General features: G+C 40.3%; 1 protein-coding gene and 1 pseudogene across 8 annotated transcripts in view; both read left to right on the plus strand.

The window, feature by feature from the left end:
• Positions 1 to 21,885, plus strand: part of LTBP1 (latent transforming growth factor beta binding protein 1) — a 429,217-nt gene that overhangs the window by 281,177 nt on the left and 126,155 nt on the right. For 2 of the 7 annotated variants that reach the window (XM_082641886.1, XM_082641889.1), the window contains 5 exons: positions 1,461 to 1,628; positions 4,387 to 4,614; positions 6,783 to 6,805; positions 11,715 to 11,814; positions 12,637 to 12,735. In XM_082641886.1, coding sequence (XP_082498012.1) covers positions 1,461 to 1,628; positions 4,387 to 4,614; positions 6,783 to 6,805; positions 11,715 to 11,814; positions 12,637 to 12,735 — 618 coding nt within the window. The remainder of the gene's footprint in view (positions 1 to 1,460; positions 1,629 to 4,386; positions 4,615 to 6,782; positions 6,806 to 11,714; positions 11,815 to 12,636; positions 12,736 to 21,885) is intronic. The other 5 variants (XM_082641887.1, XM_082641890.1, XM_082641888.1 and 2 more) reach the window with 3 other exon arrangements.
• LOC309815763 (GA-binding protein alpha chain-like) lies at positions 8,567 to 10,121 on the plus strand (annotated as a pseudogene). Its single transcript has one exon. The product of its transcript is annotated as a GA-binding protein alpha chain-like (transcript).

Genomic DNA, 21,885 nt, shown 5'->3' on the forward strand with positions numbered 1-21,885 from the left:
TTGACACATAAACCATTGCAGCCAGTCGAAGTCACTTCCCTAGGTTATACTGCTGGCAAGTGATAGACCCACTATGTGAGCCCAGGTCTGTCTGGCTCTAAAAACCCTTGCTGTCTTCACTGTGCTGTAGTGCTTTCATCGAATCAGGTTGTTTCTGGTAGCGGAGATGTCAGTCATTTTGTGAGAATGAAAATTTAGCTCTGAGCAGGAAAGGAAGGTGATTTGGAAGTGCCAGGTGCTAGAGGAATTGGGTAAGGGAAAGGCAAATTGGGAAAAGCTCATTTGGACAGTGATGCAGTAGAGAAGAGCTTTTGTTGACATGGGGAATGAACAGAGAGGTGACCATCAAGCTTGGTCTATTCAGCAGTGTTGACTTGGCCTGGAACTGGATCTGTAGAACATTCTCCATGCATGCACATTTACTCTAGAAAATGATCTTTGTGAAGGCAGGGGTGTGTCTTTCTTATTCTCATATTTGCCCTATGTGCCCAGTAGCTGTTAGATTAATGAAGTCTCATCTACTAAATTTATAGAAGAAGAATCAGAATGAGGACTTAGGTATTGGATGACTATGGGCTGATGTGCTTTTGTGATGTTTCCTGAGGGGTTGAGGATGTCATCTCCTCCTTCTCTGGTGTGCTGTCTGGCTGGACCGGGGCCTTGTGTGGCATTGCCAGTCAGAAGCTGTCCTCTGCCTCCCATGTGCTGGTCGCTAGCCTAGGATGAGACCGGATAGGACCCTGCAGGCTTTCACGGTCCTCCAAGCAAGAAGAGTGATAGCTGATTTGTAGTATCTACTATGTTCAGTTCATGACTTTCCATGATACCTGGCTGTTTACCAAATTCTGCCCTAGAACTACCTCTCTTTTTTTTTTTTTTTTTTTGCGGTACACGGGCCTCTCACTATTGTGGCCTCTCCCGTTGCGGAGCACAGGCTCCGGACGCGCAGGCTCAGCAGCCATGGCTCACGGTCCCAGCCTCTCTGCGGCACGTGGGATCTTCCCGGACTGGGGCACGAACCCGTGTCCCCTGCATTGGCAGGCGGACTCCAAACCACTGCACCACCAGGGAAGCCCAGAACTACCTCTCTTATGGCTAAATACAAGACAACAAATGAGGTAGAGATTTTGATAATTAGGTTTTATAGTTAGGTTTATTTAGGCAGGTTTATTTTGGTTGAAATTATTTGTTCTCACTCACGCACACATAGTTGATTTTCAACACTTACTAAAATGGAAGAAGGGACCAGACACAGACAGGGACGTTTGACGTCCTGACTCTTCAAACTCATTTGGTCAACTGACCCTAAATCCAGAAGGGTAATGCCCTACATTTAGACAGATTTATTCTGAAGTATGACTTCTAATCCAAACTTTTAGGTTCATTTTACTATTATGTGAAATGTCGAACTGGTTTTTGTCGTTTCTTGGGTGACGTCAGGCCTTATCTCTCTGCTTCAGCGGATACCCCTGTGATCTCTGAGGAGAAAGGGCCCTGTTACCGACTTGTCAGTTCCGGAAGGCAGTGTATGCACCCCCTGTCTGTTCATCTCACCAAGCAGCTCTGCTGTTGTAGTGTGGGCAAGGCCTGGGGCCCACACTGTGAGAAATGTCCCCTTCCAGGCACAGGTAAGACATGCCCCACTGTGTGCTCACATTCACTCCTGGCCACACAAGCACACAGGATGATTTGGGCAGCTTGGGTTATTTGTAGTTTCTGACTTTAAAATTAGTTATTAATAATGCGATGTGTTTTTATCCCTTTTGTAAAAACCGTGAACACACGAGGTTGAATCAGTGGAAAAAATTACATGCAAAGAGCTTTTCCCATTGTGTGTAACATTAGACTTCCTTTTGGATGTTAAGAAAAGCCATTGCGTTTTATCCGTAGCTTCTAGGGCCCTAAGTCTGTTGTTTGAAAGTGTGGAGAGACCAGAAGGCCCTGTTGGACTTGCACTTTCCTGATGGTTGCTCACCGCCTGCACAGCGACTAGACCTGGTGCAGTTTAACTCTTTCACTCATGTATTGAACGGGTGCCTCTCAGGTCCTGTTAAGAACATTGTGCTTGATTTCTCCAGTTGGAAATGGAGAAAATTATATTCACTATGAATATGATTGATTGAATTTATGCTATGAAGATTAATAACTCAAGGGCAGATCCTGCCAAAGCTCCCATGAACTTCTGGGTGGGAGCTGAATATTAAGAAGTGATGATTCTTTATCCTTCAGTTGAGTACGTAATGGCCTAATGCCCTGAAAGCATAGATTTATCTAAGTGCCTTGCTTATACCAGGGAGTCACCAACTTCTCAAGCAGGGTCAAGTAGAGTTAAAGAGAAGAGAAAGAAATATGCCTGCAAATACTGGGCATGATATTATCAAAAAAGGAGTGGCCCCAATTTCACTGGCATGGGGTAGGCATAAAAAATGTCTACTCAGTTTCTTGTTCCATAAGGTGCTTCCCACGTAGGGAAGTGTATTGACTCTCACAGGGCCATTTAATGTCTTAAGCCTATAACTTGCACTGTTGCAGACAAGTTGTAAACATAAATTTAACTATCGTGAGCCACGTTTGTTGATGGCTAGGATCAGAAAGAACTGGTAAAGCAGAGACAGTATAATGTTGATGGTAGTTTGGTTTACTGGGTAACTTGACACATCTCCAGAAGGCCCTAGTATCCTCCTGTGGGATCTGATCCTCTCAGTATTAAAAAGTAATAATCAATTAAATTCATGATCTTGATAATTCACAGACCCACTTTAAGTTCAATTTTGATAGCTTTTGTAACCCTTACATGAAGCATAAATCAAGAAGGTAAATATAACACCGGAAGACTTTTCCATAAAGTGTAGTAACTAAGTTTGAAAATAATATTAAAGATAAAATTTTGGCCCTTAACCAGTTTTTGGATGTATGGTGATTTTCATAAGAGTAATGTTTAGTTCATTCATGCTTCAAATACTTGATAGAAAGACATTTTTGCTAGAAACATCTATTCCACATGAAAATTGTATTTCATAGTTAAACATAAAAATGAGGTTCTACCATTTAATGTGTGATCCTTAGAAAAACAAATTGTAGCATGTTTTAAGGAGTATTGGGGGGTTTTATTTTTACCGAGAGCTAATTTTAGGTCCAGAACATCAAGAGGAGATCTCTTGTTCAGTGGAAGTGAAAAGTGACTTATTTTACTTTCAGTTTTAAAAGTAGAAATAAAAACGTTGACCATGAGCTCCTTGGTGTCTGCATTTGGTAACTTGCCTCCAGCGCTGACACCAAAGGGCTTAGGTGGATTGTTCCTCCTCGGGCCACACACTGCCTTGCCTCTCTTGTCTTTCCCCTTGACTCATTCCTGGCGATTATGCAATGGAGGCTAGCAAATCACAGGTCCCCAGTCAACTTTTTTTTTTTTTTTTTTTTAAAGCATACAAAACCACCTTCCTGGCGGGAATAGCAGTTCCAGGGCATAGAATATTTCCCAGCCCTCAGGATAATTCGACCAGTTGGTCATGGTCAGGCTTTTGCTCACTTGTCATCCCTCTCCTTGAAAATACCTACATTCTAACTTGGCGTGTCCTTTTTTTCTTTATTTCTACCCATCATCCCTTTAGCATGTGTATTTCGCTGGATTCCTTTTCACCATCCTGAGAATCTCTCTTCAAAGCCACTTGCCCTGTTTCAGTCCTTCTTAGCCAGCCTCCCCATATCAGCTGATAACCTCCATCCTGGCTGAGTCCTTTGGTTTCTTCAACTGGAAACAGATTAGGATGATTTCAGCACCTCATTTCCCTCCATAGTGATTTCTTTTTCTTTTTCAACCTTCTTGCTAGTCATTTAACTTAGATGTTACTGAGTTCCTGGTTAATAACTAGTGAAATTAGACCAAAGCAAGAGGGAACAGTCTGATTTTTGCTGATATTACACTCCCCCTGAGATATATATAATATATATAGTATGTTCTGTACCTAAAAATCTAATGTATTACATATATTTTATGTGTGTAATACATGATACATGATGTGATATAGAATATTAAATAGAAAACATGATATGTATGCTATCTCCTAATTTGTAGCTGCCATATGTTAATATATATAAAATATGTGCTCTCTATATGCTATATATGCTATATATATATATAAAATTCTGATTGGGTAGGATAAGGAATTAACAGATGGAGAAATGTTTAGTAAAAGAAAGGGTTGGGTTTTTTCTGTAAATATGCAAGTTTGACAGAAATTCAAGCATTTTGCATCTGTTTTTGAAGTTTTTAAATGTAACTATATTAGTGATGATTTATTAAGAGATATTCATCATGCTGTTTTCCTCTGTATAAGTTTGCACTTTTAGATTTTTAAAAGGAATATTTTCCCATCCCAAATCTAGCTGCTTTTAAGGAAATCTGTCCTGGTGGAATGGGTTATACGGTATCTGGCGTTCATAGACGCAGGCCAATCCATCACCATGTAGGTAAAGGACCTGTATTTGTCAAGCCAAAGAACACTCAACCTGTTGCTAAAAGTACTCATCCTCCACCTCTCCCAGCCAAGGAAGAGCCAGTGGAGGCCCTGACCTTCTCCCGGGAACAGGGGCCAGGAGCGGTGGAGCCAGAAGGTGAGAGTGGAAATGGATCACGGACCTAGCCATCTGTCTGTGGGTCTTTGCTTTGGTTTCCCTGCTTATAACCTCTAGAACCTCTAGGGGTTTTCAGCCTCGGCACTATTGACAATTTGGGGTGGATAGTTCTTTGATGTGAGGGGCTGCTCTGTGTATTGTAGTATGTTTAGCAACATCCTTGGCCTCTAACCTCTAGAAGCCGGTAGCACCCTCCCCCTCCCAGTTGCTACAACCAAAAAGGTGTCCAAGTATCACTAAGTGTCCCCTGAGGGCAGAATTACCCCTGATTGAGAACCACTGCTGCAGAGTAGTATGCACCTAGCAGGTGGCAGTATTCCACGATCATCTCAGGACATTGTCTTGTGTTTGGGAGCTACTTTTTCTTGGTGTTTATTCCTGGAGAGTGATTCACATTTTTCAGGGAGTAGCCTGAATTCACTTCTGTGTCTACAGGGCCATTTAATAAATATGTATTTACTTTAAAAATGGAATCCATAGACTTAAAAAAGTTAAAGCGTCAACTGAGCGTCCATGAAATAGAGTCTCACAGGCAGTCAGGGATAAGGGGAAGCAAAATGAAGAAAGACAGGATCAGTGAAAGAGATCTTGGAGATCACCTAGTGAAGTCTTTTAATTTACATTTTGAGAAACCAAGACTTAGAGCAACTGACTTGCAGATGCCATACAAAGAGTATGTGATATGACCAAGGAGCACATTTTTCCGAGGAAGTGGTTAAGGCTGCCTACTCCAGAGGGAGACTAGAGACAAGGGGCTTTGACTCTCTGGTTCGGAAAGAGGGATTATCTATCTCGGTCTCTCCATAGAGACCAGCATGTCCAATACTTTGAATATCTTTGTCACCACAAAAGTGCTCACCTCAGATGGGAGGAACAAAGATCTTAGCTTGTGTGGAATAGGTATTGGCTTTAATAAAGCTCCTGTTGGCCTTTCACACTTGATTCTTAGGTCAGAATTCAGGGTGTCCGTTTATGGGTTTTGTGAGGGGAGAAGGTGCCCAGGTTAGTGAGGCGCTGGGAGCTTGGCAAGGAAGAGAGGTCTCTTTTCAGGGCTCTGAACGTCTGTGTGTTCTAGCCTATTTTATTCCCCTCTCTCACTTGCTGCATTTCTCCCTGGTTAGGCAGACGAAGTAGGACCTCACCTAGAATTGACAGTGCTGGCCAGTTTGCTCCTGTGCACTTGGCCAGATGTTTGCACCTTCTCTGCCTTGGCACAAGCAGGAGGAAATGGGCTGTGGTCCAGATTCTGCCTCAAGAGTTTCTTGGTGGTGGGTTAGACAGGATAGAAGGTTAGTTGACTTTTTCTAACCACAAGAACATTGCAGCAGTGGTAACAATCTGGTGCCCTGATTGGTTTTACAAGTTAATGCATCTACCTTTTATACTAATGTTTATAGAAACGTTGACTCATGAGAAAAATCCCTGTGATTATTGATCTAAGGCTTAAGGACTAATTCTACATACTGATTTTTGAAAAGTGTTTCAAAATAGAAAGGCATAATCACTCCCACCACCACCCTATAATAATGTCGTTGATGGTGTAATCTGTGATTTGTTCAACATACTGATGCTAATCTCTCATTGGATCTTTCTGGCTTGTGATTTTTTTCATGATCTTATTAGCATATCTTCCTGAAAATGCTCACAGGGCTTCATTAAAGATCACTATGCACTAAGAATGCAGCACCCTTTCTTTGGTCTCTTATTGAAATAGGGCATTCTTTTTTAACAGTGACATCAGAAAGCATTTCAAACATTATTTATTATGTTAAGGATAAATATAATGAATATGTTTGTTTTCCAAGGTGTGGGAAGTTCTACAAAGTTGAGATTAGACATGAAACAATGTACCAGGAAGTGTTGCCTCCTTTAACTTTTTTAGTTAGCAAGTGAGTTGGAAAGAACTTCATCACATCTGCTACCTGATCTCCTGTAATTGAGGAATGACGTAGCACAGATACTTTTCGCCTGTCATTCGTGTAAAATTCTCCAAAATGGTAGATGACCATAATTCTGCATTTGATTTAGTTTGATTCTTAATCCTGTTGGAGACATACTGAACTTTTGTTGCTTTTTTAGAAAATGAAATATTATGTAGTGGACTGTCTAAAATTGTACTAATGTCCTTCTTTCTTTTTTGATTTTAGTGGCAACTGTACCTCCTGAGAAGGTAATTTATTCATTGTGTTTGCAAGTCGCCTTTTTTTACCTTCAAAATGACTTTCTTCTAGATTATGTGTGATTTTTTAAGACTTAAATACAGTAACATGTCTATTATGCATTATTTGGTTTAAGGAAATATAGCATTCATTCATTCAATAAATATTTATTGAGCACCTACTGTATAACTGGCACTACTCTGAATGTTAGGAAAACAGTAGAAAACAAATCAGACAAAACTCCTTGTTCTCATGGAACTTAAATCTAGGGAGAAAAAAACGATAGGACTGATGGGAATCAGGGGCTTAAATGAAATTCAAGGAGTCAGTTCATGGCCTGGACCATCTATGGAAAGAAAGGTTCTGACATGTTTATGTAATTGTGTATTCTCAGAGTGCATATATATACTGAGTGATGTACTTCTTAGTTCAACTAATATTTGACGTGAATGTTTGAGTTAAATTGGAGTAGGAGCAGAGCTTACCCTTGAAATTTATAATCAAATGCTGGGATATTGCTTCTTTAAAATTTTAGAGAAATTTTAATCTATCTTTTTTTGGCACCAGAAAAAGGCTATGAATTGTGAGATTTATCAGTAGAAAATACTGGCATTTGCTGGAGCTCTGTCTTATTTATGTAATATTGTTCCTTGTCTGAATATTTCTTTATTGGTAACATGAAGAAGATTAGGTAATTATTAAATGCTTATACATTTGTGTAGTGTTCATTCAGTTGGCAAGATTGCAGTAATTGTTAGGATTTAGATGGGTCATATACATATGTGAATTATTACTAATAGTTTTTTAAACCTTTAGCTTATAATTAGGGGGATAGAATAACATAAGTGTTAAAAGTGCTGAAAGAATCTAGAAAAAAGGAACGATTTTAGACTGATAGCATCCAATAAGGAAAAATGTTACATTATATTGACCCCCAAAGAAGTACAACAGATATGCATATTTTACATGCATATTTGCAGCTCTTGGGTAGCATTTCCAAAGATCAGTGCTGTACAGTAGTTTGCAATTTTGTTGATTTTGAATTTCGTTCTGGGCAATGAGTGGGAGGAATCCTTTAGCCCATGAGTGGGCCAGCCAAGCTCCCTGACAACTTCATCTTATCTGATTTTGTTCTCCTCTGTTTATGATTGAGTTTATGGTAACTCTCATAAAGGATCTGAAAGAGGGCCTGAGAATTTGCTTGTGTACTTTTCCTGCAGTTTATTTGCAGAGGAGGCAGTGGGGAAAATGCAGCCATAGGCTTTGCGGTCTTGACTTTTTGCAGAGGTCTCACGATATTAAAGATTGATGAAGAGAAAGCAGGGTGGTCCCTTGATGGGAAATTACGTGCGCATAGGCGCAGTGAGGGAGGGGACAGCAAGAGGTCAGTTAGGGGAGCAGGAGAGACTCCGTTAGAAAGAGGACTTGGTGGGGGGAAGCTGCTTTGGAAGGCTTGGAACACCAAACTGCAGTTGCAGTAGGTGGGGAAATCCCCTCCTCCTCAACTGGACCGAACTTGTCAAGTGGAGAAGTGACATTGGTTAGGAAGTAGGAAGTCGGCCGCCCCATGCTGCTGGGGGCAGGGAGTCGGGGGGCAGGTGTGGAATTCTGTCTGTAAGCTGCGGTAGTGGACTCACATCTGGTCATGTCTGCTTCTTGCTAGCATTGACCATGGGCTGCAGGGGGTGGGGGTGCAGTTGAGACTGACTGGGGCCACCTTTTAATAGATAATAGAAAAGCTAGTCTATTCTTAAGAAGAGGGGGGGACTCACCGGACAGGAAGCGTCTCGGAGACAGTCGGCGACCGGACGGCTCTAGGTGAGACAGAAGCCAAACAGGAGGAGGAAGTGGAGGGGTCAGCTTTTGAAATACTTCAATCATGACGAAAAGAGAAGCAGAGGGGCTGATAGAAGTGGAGATTGATGGAACAGAGAAGCCAGAGTTCACGGAAGAAAGCATTGTGGAACAAACCTACACTCCAGCTGAATGTGTAAGCCCGGCCATAGACATCAGTGAGCCAATAGGCAGTTTGAAGAAACTACTAGAACCAAGACTGCAGTGTTCTTTGGCAATTTGAAATTTGCCTGAAAGATATCCAGCTGGATCCAGAACGAAGTTTATTTGACCAAGGAGTAAAGACAGATGGACCTGTACAGCTTAGTGTTCAGGTAATTTCTTACCAAGGAATTGAACCAAACCTAAACATCCTGGAAATTGTTAAACCTGCGCAGTTGAAGTAGGTATTGATCCAGATGCCCACCGTGCCGAAGCAGAAGCACATCTTGTTGAGGAAGTTCAAGTGATAACTCTTGATGGCACAAAACACATTACAACCATTTCAGATGAAACCTCAGAACAAGTGAAGAGATGGGCTGCTGCTCTGGAAGGTTATAGGAAGGAGCAAGAACGTCTTGGGGTACCCTATGATCCCATACAGTGGTCCACAGACCAAGTCCTGCGTTGGGTGGTTTGGGTAATGAAGGAATTCAGCAAGACCGAGATAGACCTCACGACACTGAATATTTCCGGAAGAGAACTCTGTAGTCTCAACAAAGAAGATTTTTTTCAGCGGGTTCCTCGGGGAGAAATTCTCTGGAGTCATCTGGAACTTCTTCGAAAATATGTATTGGCAAGCCAAGAACAACAGATGAATGAGATAGCTACAGTTGATCAACCTGTGCAAATTATTCCAGCATCAGTGCAGTTTGCTACACCAACAGGCATTAAAGCTATAAATAGTAGTGCAAAGGCAGCTAAAGTACAAAGAGCTCCAAGGATTTCAGGAGAAGATAGAAGTTCACCTGGGAATAGAACAGGAAACAACGGCCAAATCCAACTGTGGCAGTTTTTGCTAGAACTTCTTACTGACAAGGATGCTCGAGATTGCATTTCTTGGGTTGGTGATGAAGGAGAATTTAAGCTAAATCAGCCCGAATTGGTTGCACAAAAATGGGGACAACGTAAAAATAAACCTGCAATGAACAATGAGAAACTTAGTCGTGCATTAAGGTATTATTATGATGGGGACATGATTTGTAAAGTTCAAGGCAAGAGATTTGTCTACAAGTTTGTCTGTGACTTGAAGACTTATTGGATACAGTGCAGCAGAGTTGAACCATTTGGTCACAGAATGTGAACAGAAGAAACAAAGAACAAAGATGCAACTCCATGGAATTGCCCAGCCAGTCACAGCAGTAGCCCTGGCTACTGCGTCTTTGCAAACAGAAAAGGATAATTGAGCCCAGGACCTTTTGGGAGTCCAAGGTCTTTCTTAAATGTTAGAGCAAGTATTGCTCTTACCTTTATTACTGAATTTGAATCTTCTTTTATTTCTAGACTGTACAATCTGATGCATGATTTTTTTATAAATATTTCATACTCTTGTGAAAAAAAAAGAAGAGGGGGAAATGTGGGGAAAAGTAATAAGTGCTCAATGTTTCTAGAAGATACATCACAGCAGGATTAACTGAGATGGGGAGAAAGAGGAAGCTTGAGAGGTCGATTAGATGACCACAGGAAACTGAGAATGAGAGAGTGAGTGCACACGAGGGTAATAGGGGCTCTGGATGTGGAAAAAGATGAACAAATACAAGGAATAGTGGAAATGGGCAGGGCTTGGAATGAGGAATGAAAGAGGGGGTACTAAAAATTGACTTTAAACCTGGACAGGTTAATGACTGTGGCGTTAATAGAAATGAAGAAGGTGGAATCAGAGCCTGGATGCTTTGGGGAAGGGATGGGTTTGAGGAATTTGTGCAGTATCTAAATGGAGTTACCATATAAGCACTCATGCCTACACAATTGGGTCTTTGATGACATACTCAGGCAGGACATCTATTTTACCAAAAGCAGAAAAGGTGATAAGGTAAAAGGGAAACAGAGGCCAGGGGAGTGAGCTTTCTGGAAGATGACAGTGATTAAAGCAAGGAGGGCTTTAACCAGGAGTGGTGATGTGAGCGCTCTGGGCCCACAATGGTGTGAGTGAGGTCTCAGATCCTTACCTAGCCCAATTGTTCAGTCTGCAGGAGCCCTAAGGAGCTGTAACTGGAAACTGAGCCCTGGGTGCCAGTCTGTTTCTTTGCTTCTGGCCCAGAGGACAGGAGTGGTCAACAGGATGTGTGAGGTGTTCCTCCAAGTCCCTATTTTTCTGTTGCTGTTTGACTACCAGTATTCTGAGAGGTGGAGGTGTAAAGTTACTGTAATGACTGACTGGCTTACTGTATTTTAATGTATTGTGTGTTCTTTGTTATGGCACGCCTGTATCCATTACTTAATCTGCAAAGTGTGGCTGGTCATTTTATTTGGGCAGAAGCCACATGTGAATGAGGTGATGGCGGAGTTCTCCTCTGGGGTCAGTTTTGCCTTGTTCCAGACCGAACGTGGGCCCCTGAGCCAAGGCATTCGTTTAAAATATCTGAAGAGGGCCTCCCTGGTGGCGCAGTGGTTGAGAGTCCGCCTGCCGATGCAGGGGATACGGGTTCGTGCCCCGGTCTGGGAGGATCCCATATGCCGCGGAGCGGCTGGGCCCGTGAGCCATGGCCGCTGGGCCTGCGCATCCGGAGCCTGCGCATCCGGAGCCTGTGCTCCGCAACGGGGGAGGCCACAACAGTGAGAGGCCCGCATACCACAAAAACAAACAAAAAAAATAAAAATAAAATATCTGAAGAGACCTTTTGCTTTGGGCCCCTGGGAAATGGGTGAGGGTGTGTGCACGTATCAGCACTGCTCGGAAAACTCAAGGGCTTAGTATAGCAGCAGCACAGCAATGGTTCATTTTTTTTAAATTTCAAGCAATTGCACAAGCTTTTGTGTACCTGTGATATTTGTTGCCTTTCTAAGAGTAAAATTTATAAAAATAGTAATATGTGGAAACTAAAAATTCCTACTTTCTGTTTTCTTCTTTTTAATACAACCATCTAGGAAATACCTTCATTGGATCAAGAGAAAACCAAACTTGAGCCTAGTCAACCCCAGCTCTCTCCAGGCATTTCCACTATTCATCTGCATCCGCAGTTTCCAGGTAGCCTGTGTTGATTTGTGCTGTTTGTAAGAGTACTCTGAATAAAAGAGTAAGATGAGGATTTTTTTGTGTCTTTGGTTTTAAAGTTTTAATCAGGAGAGTTCCTAAGTGAAGTAAAATGTGAAACACACTTATGTATATTAATATACTCATATAATGTTAGTGTAAGTATGGTACAGTCAATCCTTCTTTATCCGTGGTTTCACTTTCTGTGGTCAGCTGCAGCCCAAAAATATTAAATGGAAAATTCCAAAAGTAAACAATTCATACATTTTAAATTGTGCATTGTTCTGAGTAGCATGATGAAATCTCATGCCGTGCTGCTCCATCCTGCCTGGGACGTGAATCATCCCTTTGTCCAGCATCCATGCTCTATATGCTTCCTGCCCGTTAGTATAGGAAAAAACATAGTATATGTAGGGTTTGATACTATCTGCTGTTTCAGACATCCACTGGGGAGGTCTTAGAACATATCCCCCACAGATAAGGGGAGACTACTATATTATAAGTATTGTAACTATAAAATTTTTTCACTATTTTCTGTGGTCAGGAGTAGTATATATTATTAGAACATTATTGAGGTTCATCATTTGATGAAGGGTCGTTTTTCTTGGCTTCCAAATTGCTCTCAGATATTCTTGCTACATGTTGAAACCAGGACTACAGGCTAATATCATGAGCTTTAGGGACCCATAGCTGTTTCCTATATCCAAGAATTACTGTGGTATGTTGTTAGATTAAATTATGCTTGCATTTTGAAATGGGATCTCAATGCACATAACAGCCTTTAATTTTCATTTTATTCCCCCCTTCCTCGTATAGTAGTGATTGAAAAAACATCACCTCCTGTGCCTGTGGAAGTAGCTCCTGAAGCTTCAACATCAAGCGCCAGCCAAGTCATTGCACCTACTCAAGTAACAGGTAGGTGCAGTATCGACATCACAGAGCCTGTGGAGGAGACGTGGATATGAACTTCATTTTAAATGTAGTGTCAAAACTGTATCACATGGGGCTTCCCTGGTGGCGCAGTGGTTGGGAGTCCGCCTGCCGGTGCAGGGGACGCAGGTTCGTGCCCCGGTCTGGGAGGATCCCACATGCCGCAGAGCGGCTGGGCCCATGAGCCATGGCCGCTGAGCCTGCGCGTCCAGGGCCTGTGCTCCTCAGTGGGAGAGGCCACAACAGTGAGGGGCCCGTGTACCACAAAAAAAAAAAAAACAAAAAACTGTATCACATGTATCACAAGATTGCTCATGGCAGAGTTAGTCATAAGAGCAAATATTTGGAAATAATCTAAATACTGTTTAAAGGAGGAATATGTTTAAACAAGTTATGGTACATATGCAGTGGAATATCACATAGCTATAAATGTTTTTAAAGTATTTAATGTTGTGAGGAGATACTTATGGCAAAATATTAAGAAATATAGAACACAGTGATTCCAATTTTATTTTTTAAATGTTTACAAACAGAAAAAGTTCATCACAGTGTTTAACCATCCCCAGTTGATAGGATCATGGATAACATTTATGCTCTCCAATATATTTTTATATATTTTAAAATTCTTTATAATAAACATATATTATTTTAATCATTAGTGACAAATTATAAAGATTTATCATAATTTGTAACCAACAGCCTAAAAGTTAATATCCTTAATGTATAGTGAGGTCTTATACATCAGCAATAAAAATGCTGATGGGGCTTCCCTGGTGGTGCAGTGGTTGAGAGTCTGCCTGCCGATTCAGGGGACACGGGTTTGTGCCCCGGTCCGGGAGGATCCCACGTGCCGCGGAGTGGCTGGGCCCGTGAGCCATGGCCGCTGAGCCTGCGCGTCCGGAGCCTGTGCTCCGCAACGGGAGAGGCTACAACAGTGAGAGGCCCGCGTACCACACACACACACACACACAAAAATGCTGATAGAAAAATGGAAATAATGTAATCAGGTAATTCATAGATAACGTACCAAGAAACATATATGTAATAGGAAATTTCAACTTTACGAGTAGTCAAAGAAATGCAAATTAAAATGAGAATTCTTTATTCTTAACAAATTAGTATTTAATTTTTACTAGAGTGAAATTGAGGCTCTCACACATTACTGAAAGGAATGTAAACTAGTTCAACTTTTCTGGAAAGCACAAACTGGCAATATGTGTCAAGAACTTTAAAAAATCTTCAAGACTGTTAAGTCAGTACCCCATATTAAAATAACTAGTATAAGGAAATAACGTCCCCCCAAACTGTTGTAATGGTTTATATAAATGGACACTTACCACAGCACCATGTATAATAGAGAAATAGAAAAAAAAACCTAAGTATTTAACTATAGGGAAATAGATAATTATATCTACATTGAAACAGTATGCTACCATCAAATACTACAGTATTTTTGAAGAATTTTTATTAAAATCTCTCAGAAAATGGTCACAAGATATTGTTAAATACAAGATGAAGTATATAAAAATGAAGGATACAGGGCTTCCCTAGTGGTGCGGTGGTTGAGAGTCTGCCTGCCAATGCAGGGGACATGGGTTCATGCCCCGGTCCGGGAAAATCCCACATGCGCGGAGCGGCTGGGCCCGTGAGCCATGGCCGCTGAGCCTGCATGTCCGGAGCCTGTGCTCCACAACAGGAGAGGCCACAACAGTGAGAGGCCCACGTACCACAAAAAAAAAAAAAAAAGGATACAGTGCATTAAACCAAATATGTATAGCTGATTCACTTTGCTGTACAGTAGAAACTAACACAACATTGTAGAGCAGCTATACTCCGATAAAAATTTTAAAACAAACGGAAAAACACAAGGATTTACTGTATAGCACAGGGAACTATATTCAATATCTTGTAATAACCTATAATGGAAGAGAATCTGAAGGAGAATATAAATATATGATTGAATATAAATATAAAAAAGAGACATACATACATTGAGAAAATGCTAGAAGAAAATACACCAGATATTAACAGTGATTATTTTTTGTAGTGGGGTCTGAGATGTTCGGGTGTTGTTTCATTTTAGAATTTTTTGTGTATTCCACATATTCTTGTGTGGAAATATAGTATTATAATCAGAGAAAATATCACTAAGATGTATCACAGCAGCTTAAGTTCCCGATGTCATTGCAGGATGAGGCTGGCAATGAGGTTGGCAGGAGAAGCTAATAGAGGAGTGTGCAGCCTCCCTTAGAATTTCACCTCTTCAGAAACATGACATGCATCATTTCCAATAGACATGTGCTTGGTTAGATGTGTTAATTAGTGGGACTGTGGTGATCATTTCACAATGTATACATATTAAAATATCAAGTTGTACACCTCAAATACATACAGCTTTTATATGTTTTAAAAAACCAAAAACTTTTACCCATTTTCTCAAAATTGTGGATGTAATTTCTCTTAGATACTTGAACTGATACAGCAGACTAGAAAGTGTTTTTAAAAAGCACCCCTGCCCCAAGGTGAAATGCAGTTGACTAAATAGTGCAGAGTCGCATCATGGACCCAGCAGTGTGTTTTCACCTACTTCAGGGATACCCTCAAGGTGCAGCTGCACCTAGAGCCATGGTCTTCCCACGTGAATGCAGGGCAACTGCTCTTTGGTTTTTACTATAAATACCGAGTAAAGCGTTATAGAAATGTTAGCTTTCTAAATATTTCTAGTGATACGGTGAAATGCTAGTGATTTTTTTTTAAATGGCTGTGGCTAAAATTGTTATTCTCTGTTCTGAAGTCACATGTATGTCTACCCACTTTATTAATCCCGTCTATGAGAGACTCAGCTATGCAGTGCGAGGCATACAAACATGTAATATACCATCTTGATCAGCGAGGATCTTCTCATTGTTTATATCAGCATTAAAAAGAAAAATTGCAGTCTGTCAGTGCAAAAGTTCTTTCAAGTACTCTGTTTCCATTTTCCAATGTGAAGACATACTTTTGTGCCTTTTTAACAATGGCTGACTTCAACCATCAGACTTCTTGCAAACTAGCTTTGTAGAGGTTAAGTTTGGCTAGATAAAGGTAGTTTCATCATTTAAATGCAGGCCTGTGAGGAATAATAAATTGCAGTTACTCAGCTTCAACTGAACTGTGGAGCTGGTTGAAAAAAATGAAAGTAGTTGTGCTATATGAAGTTGTTAGAAGACAGCTTAATTTGAGTTTGGCAGAGACACAGGGCTAACATCTGCTATCACATGTTTGAAGCACAAATATTTCCTTCCAGGAAACAAGTGACATTGAAATTTTATTTTCATGCAGCATTTGTAGGTGCTCCGACTTCATATAGTAAAAGAATCTTTCTAAAACAATCCATTGGGCCTCCCTGGTGGCGCAGTGGTTGAGAGTCCGCCTGCCAATGCAGGGGATACGGGTTCGTGCCCCGGTCTGGGAGGATCCCATGTGCCGCGGAGCGGCTGGGCCCATGAGCCATGGCCACTGGGCCTGTGCGTCCGGAGCCTGTGCTCCGCAGCGGGAGAGGCCACAACGGTGAGAGGCCCGCGTACAGCAAAAAAATAAAAAAAAAAAAAAAAAAAAAAAAAAAACAAACAATCCATGGGGAGAACATTGTAGATAGTCTTTGAATTTAAATGGCTTGCAATTTTTGGAGCCATACTATATGATCTGTAATCTACACTAGAACAAGAGGACTGTTTTGTATCAAATTTAATTGAAATCAAAATATAGATGTTCCCATTGGTTTTAATAAGAGAGCCAAACATGTAGGTTGAAGGAGCAATCTGATCATTTCTTTCTGAAACATTAGGCAGTGTTTTTTTTTGTTTTGTTTTGTTTTGTTTCCCCTAGAACACAAAGGAGGTAGATGTTTGTCACTCTTAGTTTCATCCCTAAATTGAAGAAAGGAATAGAATAATAAGTAGGTGCCTAAAATAAACAAAATAAGCTCCACATTGCTGGACGATGCTTTATGATGGTGAGATTGGAAGTAGCCTTTGCAGATTTCATCAGACTCACTTTGACTTGCAAAGTGAGCCACATAGTTGCAGGGAATAAGTGTGATACTTTCCACTCTCAGCAGCTCAGTTGGTGGTTTTCAATATTATTGGCATACTGTTTCCAAATAAATGATACATTTCAGCATATAAATTCTCGATTTAGCATAGTATCTTAATAGCTCAAGGATAGGTTGGAAAATCAAACCTTTATTTCTCTGGCGAGTATTTACAAAGTGGAAACATCTGCTTCAGTTGTTGTGGGACAGTTTATGCTCTTTGTGGGGGCAGTTAGGAAGCCAGGGCATTTCTGTAAACCTTTCCATGAGTTGACATTTGATGCCTTCCTCCAGCTCTTCCTAAACTTTCTCCATGGCCCTTGCAGACCAGCCAGAAATTATTCTTTGACTTTCATGACTGCTTTGTGTAAACCTTTGTAATCATCATGGCGCAAACATTATAACAACTATTTTGCTCATTGGATCTTTTCCAGAACTCAAAAATGACCACTTTATAAAAACGTTTGTCCCTGAAGCATATTACCAGTATCATGACAGCCTCAATAAACTATGTATGCTAATGGGAGATGAACTTTTTTCCATGTTAACTCATCATGCTTTAATATTTCCAGCTCTGTTTATTTATTTTGAGTAATCACATGATGAGGAAAAAAGCTAACGGTCAGCATACTCATTCTCATATTTTGTCAAAAGCTCTTTTTCATTTAATTCTTAAAAATAAAGACACCAAACTCTTAAATCCACCACTGGCCTTTTTGCCGGGATAAATAGAGCATTTGGTTTTCCACTGGCTTTTGGTCATGGCTCTTCTTCCAAATTCTAAATGGGCTCCCGGGAAAGAAACAGTAAGGTCCTTGGCCCAGTGCAGGTGAAGCTGTTTCAGGGGCCACATGTAGTAGGAAAGCATAGGGCGGTCCTGCAAACCCGGGGAAATGTGATAGGTGTAATGAAGGAGGACACCCGGAAGAGTCCAGTGGGAGCAGTCTCTTGATCTCTGGGAAACCGAACATGCTTTAGAAGAGAAGACATTATCATTAACCAGAGTGCCCGGGAGGCCAGTAATTAGTGCTTCCTGTGCGAGGCTTTGCCATATTCCCAGTGCTTGTGTTGACACTATCAGCATGTACACAGAAATGTATGTTTTGACCTGAACTGATCCTTTCCATGGGAACAGGCTCACAAGCCTATGTGTGAGTGACCTCTTAGAAAAATGTAAAGCATAATGTCTGTGCCCCACAAAACACAGAGAAAGCCATCAGCTTTTTTTCAGTTTTAAGACAATACCCTCAGGACTTGGCTTTCTGTATAACTTATATGTGATCAAGAATGAAAGCGTATCGGTGCTTTGTGACCGCCTGGAGGGGTGGGATAGGGAGGGTGGGAGGGAGACGCAAAAGGGAGGGGATATGGGAACATATGTATATGTATAACTGATTAAATTTGTTATAAAGCAAAAAAAAAAAAAGATTCCCATTGGGGTCACTCTGATTCCCTTTCATTTCTCCTGAAATGCCTCTACTTAAAGCCCAATATTAGCCATTGCTTTTATACTATAAACCAAACTCCTCACAATGGCCAAAGAGTCCAACATGATTATTTCATTCCTGCTTACTTGTCCTGCCTCTTACTTTCTACTAGTCCTTCCTTTACTACTGTATGCTCCAGATACACATAATTGTATGTTTTCTCTTGCTGTCGCTTTCACATTTCCTCTTCCTCTCTCTCTCTCATGTATCCCGTCTCTCTCTCTCCTCTACTCTACACCACTTCATAAAAAAAAAAAAAAAAAGAATGAAAGCGTAACAGACAAGGAGGGAAAGCATGGGAAGAGGTGGTGGGAGACATGTTGTTAAAGTTTTAAAATAGGAATAGCAGTAATTTACTTTTTACCTTAAAAATGGTATTGATCAATTTTTTGGGTTCTTTTTTTTTTTGAGATGTGGTTGACATAACATTATATAAGTTTAAGGTATACAGTGTGTTGGTTTGATACATTTGTATATTGCGCTATGATTATTACAAAAGCATTAGCTAACACCTTTATTATGTCACATACTTTTCCTTTTTGTGTGTTGAGAACAGTTAAGATTTAATCTCTTAGCAACATTGGAATATATAATACAGTATTGTTGACTATAATCTGGTAAATTTTTTGATGAGTAGTACAGAGAAAGCAGAGGTGTTTCGAAGTTGTTATGGCTTTCTTTTTTTGTTTAACTTAGAAGGGTGGAATCCTCCTAGCAAATGGATAAAAGGTATCTCTGAGGGCAAACTGATAAGTTACATTCATCACTCCTATATTAAAAAAAAAATGGGGCAAACGGTGTAGAAATCAAGTATACGTTAGTAAATGTCCCTTCACTCCTTTGATGTATCTCTTAGTACCCTCTAGTGGTGTCAGAGTAACGTTTTCTTACATACGTTAGTACCAACTGGGATCAACATTTTGAAGCTGCATCTTTATGTACTTAATCTGAGGTAATCAACTGAAAATCCTCAAACTTCCCTCATAACTATTTCAACCTCATAACTTCCATTTAAGACACTAGATTGGAAGGAAAGGCTATTATTATTCATTTCTTAAGACTAAGGAATTAAAATTCTTAACCATTTCTCCTATCTTAGAGCTGACTTAAGAAGAAAAGATCTAAATATTGGCACACTGGTATAGGAATGTATCTCATCTGAATTAAGCATCACATATTTTTGAAGACTTTTGTTCACACACGTAAAAGAATCCATCCTAAAGCTATGCCTGAATAAGGACAAATAAATATTTGGTAATCAACAAATTGGTATGCGTGGGGCTGGGGGTGGGGCAATGAGTACTGATCAAGCCTTTCCTGAGAACCCCAGATGTACAGCCTTTTAATTCTGAATTCTTGTTCCTAGTATATTAAGTCATCTTCTAATTTTTCTTTTTGCAAATCTGATCAATATGTCTTTTCTGTTTTAAGAAAATGGCAGATAAGAACATAATGGAAATAATTACAAACAAAATCAAGAAATCTAAATACCAATAATTTTCAAAGAAGGCATCCACCTACATTAAGAATAGCTGGTTAAAAAAAAAAAGAATAGCTGGTTAAAGATGTGCTTCTCACACTATTCTACTAAAGAATTCTTATAAACAGAGAAGGGAGTGCTTACCTGAGGGTCTAGGAGTAGAACCTGGAGAAGATTACCTTTTCTGCCTTCAGATTTTTGTGGCACTTAGAGATAATAATTTTTTAAGAAAGACTTTTCTGATTATAGAAGTAATCATACCTGTTCGTTGTAGAAATTTTGAAAAATACAGAAAAATATAGACAATACAAATCCCCATAATTGTAACACTTAAGACTTATTTCCTTCCAGTCTTCTGTTCTGTGTATAAAATAATTTAGATCATATCCTATATTATAATTTGTACCTAACTATATTTTCTTAACAAATAAGCATTATCCTATCCTGTTAATGATTATATAATGATCTATGCTATGTATGTATCATAATTCATTGTTTTATGTTGTTAGTATCAGTCACTTAAGTCTAGGCAATCATGTTAATCACCCATGTTTTTTTAGCCTTTTGGATTATTTTTTCTGTAATTTGATATTATACTGACTATAAACAGTCTATTTTTCTGATAGTGAATTAGCATAAATAGGCTCACTAAAGGTATAAGTAACTTGTAAATGTGCGTTTTTTTCATAATCCAAGTGATTTGGTGCAAATACTGCAGTTCGTCCTTATAAAGCCTAGCAACTTTTCAAATGACTTGCATCAGTTGTCTTAAAATCACAGCACATAAGACAGGAATAAAGACACAGACCTACTAGAGAATGGACTTGAGGATATGGGGAGGGGGAAGGGTAAGCTGTGACAAAGTGAAAGAGCGGCATGGACATATATACACTACCAAACGTGAGGTAGATAGCTAGTGGGAAGCAGCCGCATAGCACAGGGAGATCAGCTCGGTACTTTGTGACCGCCTGGAGGGGTGGGATAGGGAGGGTGGGAGGGAGACGCAAAAGGGAGGGGATATGGAAACATATGTATATGTATAACTGATTATATTTGTTATAAAGCAAAAAAATAAAATAAAATTTAAAAAAAAAAATCACAGCACAGTGAATAACACTTGATGACAAATGAATGTGGTTTGGGTTTTGGAGAGCAACCTCAACCCCAACTTAGGTCATTTCCATAGTGAATTTTTGTTAAAACACTGTTTTTCACATCTTTCTTCAGAATTCACAGTGGGTTATTGGTGTCAGTAGCATGCCTGTTTTTCTTTCCTTCAGACCATAGATTGCTCTAACAAACGTGTGATTTAGCTTGTCATGCTTGAGGCCCCGTCTTCCTCCACTGGGCCACTTGGGCTCATCCATGGTCTCATCTGTTTTAAGCGTTGTTTTACTACGTGATGACAGTGAGATAATAGCCCAAGGTAGTTATTATAAATGTGCTGTTTCTTTGTTATCTATTCTTAAATGACTTCAACAGGAACAGCCACAGTAATCAGTAATAATGGCTAACTTTAAATTTTTTATTTATTTTTATTTTTGGCTACGTTGGGTCTTCGTTGCTGCACGCGGGCTTTCTCCAGTTGCGGCGAGTGGGGGCTACTCTTTGTTGCCGTGGGTGCTCATTGTGGTGGCTTCTCTTGTTGCGGAGCAAAGGATCTAGGTGCGCAGGCTTCAGTAGTTGCAGCACGCGGGCTCAGTAGTTGTGGCTCACGGGCTTAGTTACTCGGCGGCATGTGGGATCTTCCTGGACCAGGGCTCTAACCTGTGTCCTCTGCATTGGCACGCGGGTTCTTAACCACTGCGCCACCAGGGAAGCCCAATAATGGCTAACTTTTATTGAACACATATAATGTGCCGGGCATTGAGCTACATGCATTATTTAGGTTAACTCTTTAGAACTTCACGCTGTGAAGTTGGTGCTCTGATAATTCTCATTTACACAGACAGAAAAGTGAGGCTTAGATTGTTTAAGTAACTTGCTCTTTGTTACAGAGCTAAGAAAGGGCAGCAAGGTTGGTACCTGTACTGTCCTCCAAGGCTGGGCTTCTGACCACCAGCTGTGCCCCCCGCCCCCCATATTCTATTATACAT

This window comes from Mesoplodon mirus (assembly GCF_964341445.2).
Source record: "Mesoplodon mirus genome assembly, chromosome: 14".
Classification (NCBI taxonomy): Eukaryota; Metazoa; Chordata; class Mammalia; order Artiodactyla; family Ziphiidae; genus Mesoplodon; species Mesoplodon mirus.